We start from the raw sequence: 16836 nt of genomic DNA, 5'->3' as shown, positions 1-16836 counted from the left end.
ACCAGGTGCTTCTTGGAAGAAACCTCGTCTCAAAAGTGAAAAGGGGCTGGGCAGGAAGAGACTTCTCATTATTCTTTCTAAATCTACTATAACTATTCTGACCCAGAATGCCAGCATATAAAATTCCCTTAATACAAGTACAATTTGCCCGTGCCTTGCCCCATGCTGCAATGAGACAAGCCAGGCTGCCTCCATGTTAAGTTCAGGAGTGGCTCTTGGAGCCTGTGTTCAGACACATGAGCTAAAGAAGTGAGCTTCAAAGTGCAATCCCGACTGTGCCAAGTAAATAAAGTGACAATCATGGCTTTTCTAAGTGGTGACTTCAGCATCTCAAGTCAGCAGAAGCTTGAGCGTCCTGTGGGGCTGGCACAGTGGAGCAGGCCACATTCCACTGTAGCACTCGAGAAGTGAAGGACAAACAGCTTTCCTGAAATTCAGCTACCACGACCTAAGACTCAGGTGGGAAAGGGGATAAACTAGCAGCTCACCGTGCCACTCCACCGTAGTCCAAGCCCTCCTCCCCTCGGAACTTCACCATTAGGCGCTTCTTCAGGTCTTTTGGCCGCATCTTCATGATCTGGCGATACGACTCCTATGCATCAAAGCCACAGGTTCAGAAAAATTTGATACTGGGGATGGAATCCAGGGTACTGCAAAATACTAGACAAGTCTGCAACTGGGCCACACCCCAGCCACTCACTGGGGGATTCTAGGCAGGGGCTCTACCACTGAGCCACACCCCAGCCCCCCACTGGGGGATTCTAGGCAGGGGCTCTGCTGCTGAACAACATCCCCAGTCCTTTCTCACTTTTGCATTTTGAGATAGGTTCTCACCAAATTTCCAAACAGGAAAACTGCTTCAGGTGGTAATTTCTGCCAAGCATCTCCACACAGGTGGGCAGGATGAAGCCCAAACAAAGCTAAGGTTTTACCTCATAACCCACATTATTTTGTGTGTGTAAAAAGTCCCTAACCAAGTAGCAATTTTGACTGCCGGGAACTGGCAAGAGGCAGAACCACTTTCCTTCCTATTCCCAGAGACAAGTCCAGCCCGAATGGTCCCTGTTGTCTCTGAGAAGGAAGTCCCTCCACTGACACTCTGCAGGGGACAAGTGGGTCTGAGGAGAGCACCAGGATGAGAAGTGACCCGCATGTGCTCAGGGTCAGGGTCCCAGCCCACAGCAACTAGGCTCTGCACAGCTCCATTCTCACCCTGAAACCACTGAGCACTTAGACTTGTCAGAAACAGAAACACTCAGCATGAGCCTTGGTCCCTAAAACTCTGCATCTCACTAAACAATAAAACTGATCTCTCAGTGGGAAAAATCTTTGCTAGCTACACTAATCTCGGAGGATTCATATATGCACTATACAAAGAACTCAAAAAACTACACAGGGAGCTCATTTCACCCATCAGAATGGTAGACGTTAAGAAAACAATTAGATGCTCTTGGGAATATGGACAAAAGGGAACACCTACACACAGCCGATAGGTGTACACACTAGTCCGGGCACCATGGAAGTCAGACACCTACACACAGCCGATGGGTGTGCACATTAGTCCGGGCACCATGGAAGTCAGACACCTATACACAGCTGATAGGTGTGCACACTAGTCCGGGCACCATGGAAGTCAGGCTGGAGGTTTCTCAGTGAACCACAACAAGATCCACAGTGTGGCACGCATGTGTTCCAGAGACTTAACTCGAGGATTACACAATAAGTCATCAATGTTCATCCACAACAGCTAAGCTATGGAACAACCTAGGTGTCCAGCAACAGGAATGGATACACACTACATGGTGTGCACAGACACCGGATTGTTTTCTCTATAGAATGAAGTTATGTTGTCTGCAGAGAAGTGCAAGCAACTGGAGATAGAGACAGTGCATAAACTAAGCCTGTCTTAGACAAATACAACGTTTTCTCCCATATAAAAGAGTCCCAAATTTTACAGATACATAAAATCATATACCTATCTGCGAAAGTGTTTAGGAGAACAAGAGGACTATGGGCGGGCAAGAAAGTGGAGGGTGGGGGCTGGGGAAGAGGCACAGAGAAGAGTATGAAAATGTCCTTGTGTGACAGTACCTTGCACAATATCCATAACAAGAAAATCTTTTTTGAGACTGGATCTCACTGTGTAGCATTGGCTGCCCTGAAACTCATTCTAGACCAGATTGGCCTCAAACTCACAGAGATCCCCTTGCCTCTGCCTCCCTAGCAGTGGGATGAAAAGCATGCTCTCCCACATCCAGCTACAATAAAAACTAACAGGAACAAATCAGTAACCCAATTCTTCAAATATGAAGCCGAGAGCAGGTCCACCGAGACGTGGGAGCAGATGATCTAGCACAAACCTCCCCACTTGTTTCTCCATAGGGCTGCACGACTTATCAAGATTTAATCCTTTACCTCAAATATTTCTTCTCTGGAAACTTCTATTCGACAATGACCAGCTTGGGGCTGCTGAAGAGAGAGTTCGTGTCTAAGAACTTTGAGCTTCTGGACTAAATCTCTCTCATATCTCTGGGCAGGAAGCTCCTCGTCCTCCATGGAGCCCTCGCTGGGCAACTGCAGCGGCTGGCTGGGCTCCTTGAGTTGGCACTGGTGACTGCAAAGAGGAGAAACAGCCGTCACTAGACAGGCAAAGGGTTGCAGGCCAGCCCGCACCACTGACTCTGGAGACCCCAGCACACACTGCGCTCTTCTATGCTGCTGACAGTGGGCATCAGCCCGACATAGCTTTGGGGTGCAATAAGGAGATACCCCAATTCTAAGCAGTCATTTATTTGTGTGATGGCTGTTCTTGGTTGTCAACCTGACTACACCTGGAACAAACTACAACCGAAATGGCTGGGCACACCTGTGTTTTGTTTTTTGCGGGTTTTTCTTTTTCTTTCCTTTTTGGTTTTTTGAGACAGGGTTTCTCTGTAACTTTGAGGCCTGCCCTGGAACTAGCTCTTGTAGACCAGGCTGGCCTCGAACTCAGAGATCCACCTGCCTCTGCCTCCCCAGTGCTGGGATTAAAGGTGTGCACTGCCACCACCTGATTGCAGTTTGTTTTGTTTTGTTTTTAATGAAATCATTTGAAGTAGGAAGACCCACTTCTAATCCAGATCTTTGAGGTGGGAAGATAAACTTTTAATGCAGATATGCTGTAGTGGGAAGATCCATGTCTAATCTGGGCCATGCCTTCTACTGGCAGCCTAGATAAAGGACATGTAAGAAAGAAGCTTGCTCTCTGTCTGCTTGCTCTTGCTCTCACTAGCAAGTCCATTCCATCACTGGTCAGCTGAGAAACCCAGTCTTGTAGAATGAACAGCTACTGGATTCTTAGACCTTTTGTTGGTAGACAGCCATTGTTGGAGAGGCCAGACCACAGCCTATAAGTCATTGTAATGAATTCCCTTTCTGTATATATCCATTCTGTAAGTTTGGTTCCTCTAGAGAACCCTGACTAATATAATCTGCTACATTATTACTGAAAATTACAATAGAAATTGTCTGTGTGTCATACATCTATATAGGTCATCGATACCAACTGGTGCACTATTGGCAGGGCCTTGGCAGGAATGAAACGAGGCTGGTAGAGGACTTTTACAGGAGATACAGGAAGCGAGGCTGGAAGTGACACCCACTCCTTCTGATCAAGATTCCCAGCCCTATTAACTAAGAACGAAGCTCAGTGACAGGACTCGGGCCATCAGGAACAATGTGGCGTTTGCTTTATTCATGTTTTGCCACGAATGCCAACCATACTGCAGAGTTATGTATGAAGCTGTGCCTAGGAGTGGGACAAAAGATCATGCCCATTTCCACGGCATAATTGCCTGGCACAGGAAAAGGCTCCGGCAAGCAGCAGCAGCAGGCCCTTACAGAATGTGCTGTGCGAGTTTTGCTGGAGAACCTCTTTCTGCCATCACCGCAGTGACCTTCACTTAGGTTGCTGGAGGAAAAGGGTGCCAACAATAAACAGCCTTAGTAGCAGCCACGCTAATCTCAGGGTTTAAATTATGTCACTATTCATCAAATATCTACTTTATTTTCTTTGCCTACCATCGAGCAAACACTACAGTAGATACATTAAGAAAAATGTTAGTGTAGGACTGAGGGAATGTTCAAGTTAAGTTCTTGCTTTGCAAGCGTGAGGACCTGACTTCAGATCTCCAGCACTCAAGGAAAAACCCAGTTGTGCTCATCTGTCACTCTAGTGCTGGGGGCGGAGCCAGGCAGATCCTTGGGACTTGCTAGCCAGCTAATTAGCTGGCTAGCAAAAATTAGGGTGGAGAATGATAGAAGGAAAACTTGACATTGACCTCTGCACACACCACATCGATGTTGAGCACTTGCTCCACAACACACACACACACACACCAATATTGGTGCAAAGAAGCATCCAATTATAAAGTAAAGAGGCCAGCAAAGATACTACAGTCTTACTTCATGATATGGTGAAGCCGTGGGTCTGTAAACTGGGTTGTCCTATTATTGTGATCTACAAAATAGATTCTTCCCGACACTGTACTTCTGACTTCCCAGCCTGGAGGCAATGGCCCAAGTTCATCGCAGTTCACACTGTTAAGGTCTCTATCAAAACGGAACGTAAAGAGAGCTTTATCCCACTGAAAACCAAGGAACAGACCAACATTCAGTGCCAGTAGCCACAGAGGTTTCCTGGCAAGGTACCCACATCCCTGTCACAGTGCTACCTGTGCCAACCCCAGTCAGTCCAAACAAACCTCTGGCCTACAAACAGCAGCAGCACCTGACAGATAGCGAAGACCTCTCATGTGTTCATGCCCCCCATAAGGAATGGGGTTACCCCAGGAAGAGCTTTCCTCACGCTATACGAGCAGGAAGCACCCGACTCCCATTAGGAAGCTCTTGGGAATCACTAATCAAACCAGAAGCTCGGGGTAGCTAAGATTCCTCCCCTGAGAAGCTGCTAAGGGCCCCACTCTCTCAAGGCTGGGAGAGGGAGAACAGAGGATGCACTCGATGGCACAGTGCTCACAAGGCAGCCCCGTGTTCACCAAGTGTGCTTTCACTTGAGCCCCTTGGTAACTTCACTGTGCTCTAGTCAGAAGGGACCGTGTGCCTGCTCAAGACACATCAGAGATTAACACGGATGCCTGTCCTTTCTTAGATGCACACCGAGAAGCACCTCAGTCATTTGCAGGTAATATTCCCATGCAAATCGCAGACCCTGAATTCTAAATTCAACACCAAAGATAGGAAGCTGGGTCTCGAGGAACAAATCGGGAATGGAAAGGGAATGAGCATTACCCGAGGTATCTTAGGTAGCAATGCTACTGTAAAAGGAAAATAGCAAAGAAAGAGAGAAACTTAACTCTGGCACAGGGTGGGGCGGGGGTCTCTCTGACCTGGGCTCGGATGTATGGCCTTGCAGAAGGAATTCGTATAGAAAAGCTTCATCTCCCCCCGGAATGGTCCCCAAGGGACTGAGGAAGAGGGACAGTAAAGTAGAAGAGAGAGAGGGTAACAGAGTCTTTATCTTTCCTGTTTCACTTTGTAGCAAGGAAAATTTTATGCATTTACAAAAAAAGTAGAGAGAGATCACAGTAGATGGTCACATGACCAACTTCAAGGGCGACCGAGGCCCACTGTGGTTCCATGCTCCCCCACATATGCCCCTGCCCAGCAAGTCCCAGCCTCCATCTCCCTTCACATGGCAGTTAGAGTCCATGAGAGGGGCTGGCTCTTCAAGCCTGTGAGGCCTACCTGGGGATCCTGGGATCATGCCACGTGCTGACTCCAGTCTGCGTGTGCAAAAAGTACACTTGTCCCTGTACTGTCGTCCTTTGCTCTGCATGAGAAAGGAATCTGAGTGAGTCAATTCAGCTCCACGGTTTCCCACTCCAATCCTATTTTCAGATTCTTAAGCTTTTATTTTTATTTTATTTCATGTATGTATATATGATAGTGTTTTGACACAGGTCTTACGATGTAGACCAAATCAGCCTTGAACTCATGATTCTCCTGCCTCAGTGGCATCCTCAGTGATATGACTGCAGTGTGCACACTGTACCACATCCTCAGTGATGTGACCGCAGTGTGCACACTGTACCACATCCTCAGTGATGTGACCGCAGTGTGCACACTGTACTGCATCCACAGTGATATGTGCACACTGTACCGCATCCACAGTGATGTGACCACACGTGAGCACCACTATACCAGCTTCTTTCAACACTCTTTATGATTACAGAGAAAATGATTACAAGGCCATGGCTGGCTTCCTCAAATCTACTCTGTCCCCACATTGGGGCAAATCCATTTCTCACTGAGCCACAGTGGATGTCTCCACCTACTTCTGCCATAGCCACAACCTTCCATCTCTACCATCGTCTCCTAACATGCTTGCATCTGGGTGATCTAATGATGGGAACCACATCCCCCCTGGTCTTCTCTCCACTGCAGCCATATGGCTCTGCTCTTTCCATCCCCTTGATGTCCCTTCCATTCTCAAATCACAGACCACACTGCTTGTCTCTCTGCTATGTCCGTAGTTAGCATTTCCACGGGGCCTCTACACAGAAAGAAGGGATGCCTGCTCTAGAGTTCATTACGAGTGTCCCATCCTTACATGGCCACAGCCGCAGAACCATCCAATGCCAGAGCCGCAGAGGGCACAGCCGTGGAGGGCACAGCCACAGAAGGCACAGCCGCGGAGGGCACAGCCGCGGAGGGCACAGCCGCGGAAGGCACATCCAGGCCATTAGCAGCTGTGCACAAGATGCTTTTAAAGGTCTGAGAGCGTAGGCTCTCAGGAAAAGTGCTGATTCCCCAGGGATACAGGGCAAGTTCCTCATTTTCCTAGTTGGTTTTCTGTCAACTTGATAGAAGCTAGAGTTACTTTGGAAAAGAAAAGCTTAATTGAGAAAATTCCTCCATCAGACTGGTCTGCAGGCAAGTCTCTGGGGCATTTTCTTGATTAGTGATTAATGTGGGAGGGCCCAGCCTACTGAGCACGTCCCAGAACTCAGGAGACAGAGGCAGGTGGACTTCTGAGTTCAAGACCAGGCTGGTCTACAAAGTGAGTTCCATGCCAGCCAGGACTCCATAGTGTGACCCTGTCATAAACCAGTCATGGCATATCAAGTAGCAGGTACCTGACATGGCACATCCTCTATTAAGACTGGACAAGGCAACCCAGCAGGAGGAAAGGGTCCCAAAAGCAGGCAACAGAGTCAGAGACAGCCCTGTTCCTACTGTTAGGAATTCTACAAGAAGATGAAGCTACAAAACTGTAAGATATGCAGAGGACCTATGTCAGTCAGTCCCATGCAGGCTCCTGGTGGTCACCTCAGTCTCTGTGAGCCCCTGTGAGCCCAGGTTAGTTGGTTCTGTCATTTTTCTGGAGGTGAGGGAAGACGGACTGGGAGGAGAGGAGAGAAAGGAAACTTCAGTCAGGATATAAAATTAATTAATGGATGAATTTAAAAATAAAGAAAGCTGGCTGAGCAAGCCATGCGGACCAAGGAGTCAGCATTCCTCCACGGCTTCTGCCTTGAGTTCCTCCCTGACTTCCCCTCAGTGACAGGCTGAAACCTGTAAGCCTAAATTGCTTTTGTCACAGTGTTTGTCACAGCAACAGACAGCAAACTGAGACACTCACCATAGCCTTCAGGCAGCTCCGGTGACTGGTGGCCATGTGGTCGGTTCTGGGGTGTCTGTAGAGACCCTCGAACCTCAGCATTTCGGAGTCGCTGTACCTGGAGTCTCTGGTCTTGGTTTGGAGACTCCACAAACCTGCAGTTCCCACCTCCCGCAGCTGCACCGGTACCATCTGTATATGGGGCAGGTTCCTCCATGAGGCAGCTGAGCGGCCTTCCAGGGCCTGAGTCTTCATACACTGTTCTGGAAGGGACAGGGCAGAAGAGCAGGTGTGGGAACATCATGGAAGCGTCACAAGACTCATGCACTCAAAGGCCACATGCACTTGTTCTAGGTCCCTTTAATGAGTGAGTGTTCCCAATGCTAAGTTTCATGACATTTAGGGTGTCCAATGAGAGAGAAAGGTTCTTAAGTGGAACAAGAGGGCAGAGGGACTACAATTTAGAATAACAGGGCCACGCTAGGTAACAGCTCTAAATGACAGAGAGGTGGAGCAGAAGGTGACTTTTCATTTTTCTTGATTTAATCTAAACACTCCATTTTCTTTGTTATTTTACTCAACGATGAAATCCTTTGTTACAAAAAATACCATGACTCTAAGTGTTTTTTAAACAGCCTTTGCCCCCACCCTAGCAGTTTCAAAACAATTTGCCTTAATGAGCCACTTCCCCTTACTATGGAATACTTTTTAAAAGCCTCTTATATTGAAAGAGCAAACAATGAGCGTCTACCAAGACCAGTTACAGCAGGCTGCTCTCCCACCCTCCCCACCACGGGTTACTGCCAGTCCAGCTCCTACATTCGACCATTCGACCATTCTACCGTACGTGTTTTGGCAGGGACCACTTTTCTAAAGGCAATGACTTCTCCATTATTGCAGCTGAACAAAGGAACATTAATTTTGAAAAATAAAATCAAACATGAGCCACTTCAGATTTCTCCTATAAATCATGATGGAAACAAAGTCCAGGGCCAGGGGCGAGGGCTCAGCTGGTGGAGCGGTTACTGTGCAAGCAGCGGGGGTCCTTGCTACAAAGCCCAGAGTGTGATGGTAATCCCAGCACTGGGGAGAGGACAGGTAGCTCACTGTAGGCCAGCTATGCTAAATGGTGAGTCCCAAGCCAGTGAAAGACCCTGTCTCAAAATCCAAGGTGGGGGCTGGAGAGATGGCTCAGTGGTTAAGAGCACTTCCAGAGGACCCGGGTTCAACGCCCAGCACCCTCATGACAGCTCATAACGGTGTAACTCCAGTTATAGGGGATCCAACACCCTCACACAGACACACAAGCAGGCAAAACATCAATACACATAAAATAAATCTTAAAAAAAAAAAATCCAAGGTGGGTGGCTCCTAAAGAATGGCATCAAGGTTGACCTCTGGCCGGCACACGCGTGAACAGAGTCCCATATTGCTTTTAGCAGCTGTTTCTTGGGCTTTTTTTTTTTTTTTATAGTCCACCATACCTAGCTCAACTGTTACCTCAGGCTGGAAGGAACCTCCCTGAGTTATTTCCTGCATCTTTGGGGGGATAGTCCCTGGGGTAGTTACACCTCCCTTCATAAACCGTAGTCTGGAACAGTTTTATCCACACAGCAGTTTTAGGCTCAGAGTCCTTCCTATGGGGAGAAAGACCATGGCTGGCACCATGGGGGCATACGTACCCTTCATTTTCTAGCAGTCCTCTGCAGTCCACCACCGACCCTCCACTGCCTATTCTGTCTCGGGTCTGTAAACTGACTACAATAGAAAGAAGAGCTTGCATTAGAACCCAGGGATGCTCGACATCCCTGCACTGCAGCACAGTGAGCCACTGACACCCTATAGCGTGTCCAGTATCATAAGGAGAAACTGAGTTTACATACACCCCAATGCTTCCACTGCAAAGCACCTCAGGCCAGCAGCTGCACACACCACACACTGTTTCAATAGTCCTTGAAAGCAGAGAGCAGGAAAGCCGCTGAGTTTCTCATGCCCACCGCCCCCCCATAAAACAGTATTTAATTCCATTATGTTAGCTCCCATCTTAAGAAGACCAGGTTTATGTTTAGTGAAGGTACAAGGACACCTTCCGCGCCCACAGTCTAGCTCAATCTAAAGAAATATCCGTGTTCTGGCCTCACTGGAACGGACAAGAAAGACATTTTACTCCTAGGTTTCAGTTGTTTGGTTTTTGCCCCCAACACATCCCTCCACAAAGGGAAGAAGAGATTCCAGGTGGGGATGCAGCCCGTGAGAACATTATTAAGTTGCTTCCAGGGCGGATGCACTGCTGTCTTGGGATCTGAGGCATCTGGAGTTGCAGAGTGACTCAGCCTGGCTGCTGATCCACTGAGTCCACGCGGTACACAGAGCCAGCGTGTGCTTTCCCCTAAGACGCTGCCAAGAACAGGGTGGGCAAGGGGACGGGCAGCTCAAAGGTCATTCCATCAGAATGCCTCCAGCCAACACCGTCCACACTTTACTCTTTCTCTCCACACAACGGAACCCTCTGACTAGAATCACATCACTGCGTTGTTACACGCCATCGTTGCTTCTGTCACATAGGAAGGGGCTTCCCTGAGAAAGTCACACACCCCAGCTCTTGCACATGTGGCCATCCCAACTCAACTCTTCAACATGTGGCCTCAGCTCTTAGTACTCCTGGGCAATACAGACACCAACTGTCCATTCTTGTGGCAGTTGGCATGACACTCTTAAATCACACCCTCCATCTCAACTGGAGTCACAGGAACTCAGTTTCAATGACAGGATGAAGGGAACCGGAGAAAAGAATGAAAACCACACAAGAGGAAAGGCTTAGTTCTGGAGAGATGGCCCGGATGTGGTCTGCCCTGGAAGCCTGTGCCCCATTGGTACTGGGAGCAGGACGGTGGGTTCCGTCAAAGCACCCTTTATGCAGATGAGAAAATTCTTACCCACTATTTGGCCACGGACCGCATCAGTATCTGAGGGATTTAGTTTGCATAGATCCAAACGCTGGTCTGCAAACAAACAATTCAAAACTTAACCCAGGGAAGGTCAACTAGAGAGGAAGGCAGGAATTCTGTATTCAGCATTCAAAACAAATAAAAGAAAGAAAAAGATGCCTCCTAAGCTTTCTCCAGCCGCACTGAGAGGCGCAAGAGCATTTGGTTCTTACAGCCAGTGTCTTTCAATCTGCTGATGGCATTGGAGAGCAGTCGCACACAGCCCAGGAAGCCGGCCCCCTGCTTCTTGTGGATCTTCTTGTGGTTCCACACACTGATGGTGATGGAGTCGGTTTTCCCAACGTACCTGCAGGAGCACATGAACTCGTTTGGACGCACTTCTGAACTGTGACAGCTTCATTTACATGCATGAAGTGCAGGTAGAGCTGGCTGTGTCTCACTCAGCGTGGGAAAAGGACTCCAACCAGACACACGAGCCGTGAGTGTAGGAAACCATGTCGTAATACGCATTCTAGATTTGTTTTTCCTTTATTTATTTGTTTATTGTGCTAGAGATGGAGCCGAGGGCCTCCCACAGGTCAAAGCACGTGCTCTATCACCAAGCCCTGCCCTGGACCCTTTCCTGGAAAGTGATCTTCCCTAGCCATCTGATGCCCAATCCCATATCCCACCCTTAACTTTTTTTTTTTTGAGATGGAGTTTAAGTTGCCCAGGCTGGTGTTGTGAAGCAATTTCTTTGGAATTGAAACATTCTACACCAGAGGAAGACTTAAACTCAGGAAATTCTAAAGGAATCTCATTAAAACACAGGAAATAAGAAACTCACAAGTCTCAGGAAATCCTGAAAGTTATCAAATTCACAAGCCCTCCCCCTCATCCCAGGGTTACAGTAAGGACTGCTGAGGAGAGGAGACACTCTGAGCTGCTGCGCTGCCTGTGCGTGCTGCGGAGAGCAACAGGGGCATCACTTGGGCTACGTCACCACTCACCCACCTTCCTGTAAGTCAACCCAGTGCAAACATCAATCCACTGTGCGGGACTCTGGTAGAGTTGTGACTTTGGTCCACATGAATTACATCTCCACACAGAACAGCTAGATTGAACTGGCTCTGTAAACTGGGCAGGCCTTCAACTCACAATGCTCCTGCATCAGCCTCCCAAAGTGTCAGAGCCACAGGCCAGCACCGCCAAGCCCAGCACATGACAGGATCGTGTATGGCAACGAACTACACTATAGCACTTCTGGAGGGCAGTGAGCTGGGCCTAACAGAGAGTACTAGTCTGCAACAAGAGACTCCATACAACCCCCCAAAATCCGTCCAGAGTGCACAGAGGTACGGTCCAAGACATGGGAAGAGAATCACAAATGCAGCTACTACTAAAAACCCCACCCACGCATGTGCACACAGTGCAGTCTGTGTTACTAATCATTACGCAGGGACATGGGTCCATATAAAAATATGATGCTAAATTTGGGATGAATATATAAAACTGCTCAATGGGTTATAGAGAAAATATCAGTACCAAAAAAGTCAACATTTTCAAAAAATAACAGAAATATGTGGTCATGCTAATGTACTTTTTAGACAAAAACTACAACTAGACTTAGGTTTCACTGAAAAAAAAATGTAGCAGACTGGGGCATGAATCATAGCTCTGTTTGTTTTTCTGCTAAAAACGGCTAGGGAGTTGAAATGTCCAAGGGTCACAGCATCACTCTGTTAAGAACCAAACCATGAAAATCCATGAGAACAAATGCCAAGAACGTCGCAGGGCATTAACTGTAAAGCTGGCAATATGAGTCTGCGTGGCCAGCCCTCTGGCCATCAGCCAGAAAGTCAGCTCCCTATTTTCTTTCTCCAGGATGGCTCTTCAGATGACTTCACGCCTGCTTTCCTCATGCCCCAGAGCCTCATGGGAGGTTGACTCACAAGTCATAATGCTGGTTCCACTTTGGGTCCAAGGTGTTTTTCACAGTGTCGGTTGAGTGGCACTGCCCAGAGCCGTCCACAACTATCTTGGCAAAGGGGTCAGGGAGTCCTGCAGGGAAGAAAGCAGACATACCCAGATGAAATCAGTCTACCTGGTGGCACAGTGGCACCCTCCCTGCAGAGAGACCAGCAAGATCACCCGTTGGGACAAAGGGCCCGCATGGGTCACTCCTCACTAGTCTCTTTTTGAAGGTTAGTCTCCATTAGCAAGGAGAATTCGGAGAAGGTCACATCTTCACACATGAAAACAAGTTCAAATTCAAACGCCCATCTCTGCCGAGTTATACATTTTAAAAACTGTTTTTATTTGTGTGTGTGTGTCTGTGTGTGTCTACTGTGAGGGCTACAAGTGCTGGAGCTGCAGGTGGTGAATGTGTGTGTGTGTGTGTCTGTGTGTGTGTGTGTGTGTGTCTGTGTGTGTCTACTGTGAGGGCTACAAGTGCTGGAGCTGCAGGTGGTGAATGTGTGTGTGTGTCTCTGTGTGTGTGTGTGTCTGTGTGTGTCTACTGTGAGGGCTACAAGTGCTGGCTCTCCTGGAACTGGAGCTGCAGGTGGTGAGAGTGTGTGTGTGTGTGTGTGTGTGTGTCTGTGTGTGTGTCTGTGTGTGTCTACTGTGAGGGCTACAAGTGCTGGCTCTCCTGGAACTGGAGCTGCAGGTGAGCGACTCGTGAGGGCGCTGGGACACACATGCCGAGCCGCCTGTCTCCAGCTAGCCCCATCACTGATGATCATAAAGGGACTGAATAATGTAAGAACAGAATCTATGATGAAGTAAATATCCAAATAGTCACAGTCCACAGGAGTTTGACTGATCTTTTGCCTGTGCTAGCTGTGGCATCATGGAGTCCCCAAGACTTAACTGGAGAAAATCCCTAAATTCTAGCATATGCATCCAACAGGCTTAGAACATTAGACAAGTGGTAAGGCAGCAGGTTTTAGAAAGAGACTGGTTGTGAGTCACTCCACTTTGGAGATCCCTGGCCACTTGGATGAAGCTTAAGTCTCCTCATCCTGACAATGTGGATAATGCCAAGTAAGCACTGAGTCCCCGGGCACTAGAAGTGGGAGTTTTCAGGGCTGTGGGTGCTGATGTCACCGAACGTAGGCACACACAGGGGCACAGCCCCTACTTCTGTACACTTCCTCCCATTACACACAGTTTAAAATGGGATTTAATTTGCAAACCTGGACTGGCAATTTTAGTCACGCCAACTACATCGTAAATGCCTGATCAGAGATTACTACCCTTCCCAGCAGAGAGCAAGGTTCTCCCAACTACCAGGTCAGGAAGCAGGATCCACGGCCACGGCTGGGCATGGCTAGGATGGAGGATGAGATGAAGGCTGTGTGCAGCTGAGAGATGTTGGTCAAGCTCCAGATTCCTAGACATTGAGAAGACTACACCCAGTGGTTTGTAAAAATTTAAATGTCAGGGCCAACAAGCTCTAAATCCAATGGTGGTACCAACATGGTGAAAGGAGAGAACCTACTCCTGCCAGCTGCCTTCCAACCTCCACATTCATGCTACGGGAGCATACAGACACACACACGCACATAAAAATAATTTCCAGAAATACATAAATCACATTATACAAGAGCAAAGCTGGGTGGTACTTACTGAAGAAGTCTTTCTTTGCAAGGTTCTTGGCACATAATACTGAAAACAAACAAACACGGGAGTTAACATTGATAGAGCAGACTTCCATCACATTTAGTGTTTGCAATGGGAGGGAAAAAAATCACCAGTTAATGTGCCAGCGATCTCTCAAACTTAGTGTCACATTAGACAAGCATCCTAGCAACTATCTAAAAGTATCTTTCCTCAAGCTGAGGAATCAACAAATTTAAATGCTGTAATTTAAGCTTGAAACATTAAATGCATAAACACAGAGACAGAATTACTGGTGTGTTTTAAAGCTAGATAAACACAAATTTTTAAAAAGGCTTGGTGCATTTACCTTGGAGTTATAACAACAGAAGGAGCTATGCATTCTGGGTATTGTGATAAATGGCACCTTGTGTGTGCACATGTGCATGTGTGTATGCATGCACATTCGGGGATGGAACCCAGGGCACTGCATCTGCTAAGCACACATCTGCCACTCATCTACAACCAAGCCTGGACTTTTGCAAGCATAGACTCTGGTACATCGAAGACTAGAAAGCAGGAGGCTAGTAGGAAATACAGAGCTATTTGCAGAGTGCTGTGGAAAAAAGGAACAGGCTGCATGTTAAGGTTGTACAGGATGCAGGTGGTGGTGGTGCAGACCTTTAATCCCAGTACTCAGGGGCAGAGGCAGGGGGATATCCTGAGTTCAAGGACAGCCTGGTTTACACAGCGAGTTCCAGGACAGCCAGGGCTACACAAAGAAACCCAGTCTCATAATAATTTAAAAAAAAAAAAAAAAGAAGAAGAAGGTGGAATAGTTGGTAAGAGGACTCAGCAGGTAAAGGCACTTCCCACCAAGCCTGACGACCTGAGTTCAATTCCCAGGAGCCCACAGGTGGAAGAAGAGACCTGATGGATGGACTCCTGCGCCATACCCAACATAAATACATAAATGCAACAACTCTGCAAAGAAGGCAGAAGGGTGGTGGTGTCAGCGAGAATGTAACTGACTGGATGAGTGAAGGGCTCATAACCATCATGAAGCTGAGGCAGAAGGACCGTGAGTTCAAGGACAACCTGGGCTAGTTAATGACTGTCATGCCAGCTTGAGCCAGCTTTGCCTCAGACAAACAGAAGGATGGATGATGGATGAATAGATGATATACGTTGCCACATAGCTGCCACACGGCAGAAGCACTGGGGAGATACATAATGCACTTTTCTGTTGCACTATTTCACAAATTTTGCTAGTTTTCAAGGATAAGATGGTCTATATTCATACCACATTGTGTATTTTTCCACTTAGTTCTTAAGAAATAGCTGTAGGGACCTCATCCACACACCATGCAGTTCTTCCAGTTAGACAGCATACAACCTGATGTGTTCCTGCACGCATGGGGTTAACAGCTGTCACCAGGACCAATTTTCAAACTTTTCTATCATCTCCGAAAGAAGTGCTGTCCCGTTAACACCACCTCTGTTACCTCCAACTCTTCAGCCTAAGGCAACAGCTGGTCTGTTTCTTGGCTCTGATAATTTGCCTAATTCTGAACACTTCTGATGGTTGGACCCACAGGCTGTGTGGGAGCTGAAGGCCGGTACTATGTTAACTTTCCCTAAGGAGACCAGAGTAAGCATGAACTCACCCCACACACAGAGCCCTGGGTTTGATCCTAGTAACTCCCTAAGCCAGGTGCAGACATGCACACCCATAATCCCAGCATTTGGGGGGTGAAGGTGGGAGAGTCAGGAGTTGAAGGCCATCCTCGGCTACACGGCGCACTCAAGGCCAGCCTAGGCTACCTAAGATCTGTCAGTAAAAACTCTGAACCTAGGACACCCCCATCTGCTACCTCACCAGCCTCAAACGTTACTCACCAAGGCTGGGCCCCAGTTTTCTGAGGCGCTGGCACCCAATTACTTCTGAATGGAGTAATTCTGATCTCATTTTTCAAAAATAAGAATCATCATTCATATTTACAAAGCTACTGATGTTTTCATTTAGAGCTCATTTCAGTGGAATCTGGTTACATCATAAAATGGAGACAGTTTTGGTAATGATAGCATGAGGAAAGACTTGCCTCAGTTTGTGTACAGGTCACTGAGGGCCCCTGAGTCTACTTTAAAGAAACAGAATTTCTCCTGCTAAAATAATGGCTGCCAATTTGCAATCTCCATCCTCTCTTGGTTCCTCTGCCTCCCTCCACAGGAGGGATATGGAGTAATGGATGCTCACTCTTCCTACAATGCAAAAAGTCACCGTATACAGAGAGGCCACCTTTACCACAGGATCACTATGTAGGCCAGGCTGGCCTCCAACTGAAGGAGATTCTCCTGCCTCTTCCTCCCCAGTGCTGGGATTAAATGTGCTCACCATCACGCCTGGCTCTGCCCCTTGTTTCCATTTATATTCTACTCACACTGGGGCTGTAGGGACACAGCAATGAGTCGAAGACATTTACACGGCAAGGGACCGGGGCCGGGGCTCAGCTGGCAGAGTGCTTGCTTAGCATGCATGAAGCCCTCGGTTGGTTTGATCCCTAGCACTGCATAAGCCCTGTGTGCTGGTACCGGCCAGTAATGTTAGCAGCAGGAGGAAGAGGCAGAGGGATCAGGAGTTCAAGGTCATTCTTAGCTGTGTGGCCAATGTGGAGGCCAATGTGGACT

At 47.8% G+C, this 16836-nt stretch overlaps 1 protein-coding gene across 6 annotated transcripts in view; it reads right to left on the bottom strand.

The window, feature by feature from the left end:
• Nucleotides 1-16836, bottom strand: part of Smurf1 (SMAD specific E3 ubiquitin protein ligase 1) — a 112338-nt gene that overhangs the window by 25966 nt on the left and 69536 nt on the right. For 4 of the 6 annotated variants that reach the window (XM_057763720.1, XM_057763717.1, XM_057763718.1 and 1 more), the window contains exons 2-12: nucleotides 14179-14217; nucleotides 12501-12609; nucleotides 10782-10915; nucleotides 10558-10623; nucleotides 9304-9379; nucleotides 7643-7884; nucleotides 5746-5830; nucleotides 5388-5465; nucleotides 4444-4590; nucleotides 2416-2614; nucleotides 489-592 (exon numbers count right to left, since the gene is read on the bottom strand). In XM_057763720.1, coding sequence (XP_057619703.1) covers nucleotides 489-592; nucleotides 2416-2614; nucleotides 4444-4590; nucleotides 5388-5465; nucleotides 5746-5830; nucleotides 7643-7884; nucleotides 9304-9379; nucleotides 10558-10623; nucleotides 10782-10915; nucleotides 12501-12609; nucleotides 14179-14217 — 1279 coding nt within the window. The remainder of the gene's footprint in view (nucleotides 1-488; nucleotides 593-2415; nucleotides 2615-4443; nucleotides 4591-5387; nucleotides 5466-5745; nucleotides 5831-7642; nucleotides 7885-9303; nucleotides 9380-10557; nucleotides 10624-10781; nucleotides 10916-12500; nucleotides 12610-14178; nucleotides 14218-16836) is intronic. The other 2 variants (XM_057763722.1, XM_057763723.1) reach the window with 1 other exon arrangement.

The sequence above is a fragment of the Chionomys nivalis genome, chromosome 3, assembly GCF_950005125.1.
Source record: "Chionomys nivalis chromosome 3, mChiNiv1.1, whole genome shotgun sequence".
In the NCBI taxonomy this organism is placed as follows: domain Eukaryota; kingdom Metazoa; phylum Chordata; class Mammalia; order Rodentia; family Cricetidae; genus Chionomys; species Chionomys nivalis.
The sequence above is the reverse complement of the archived record's forward strand: the minus strand, read 5'-3'. Positions and strand labels throughout refer to the sequence as shown.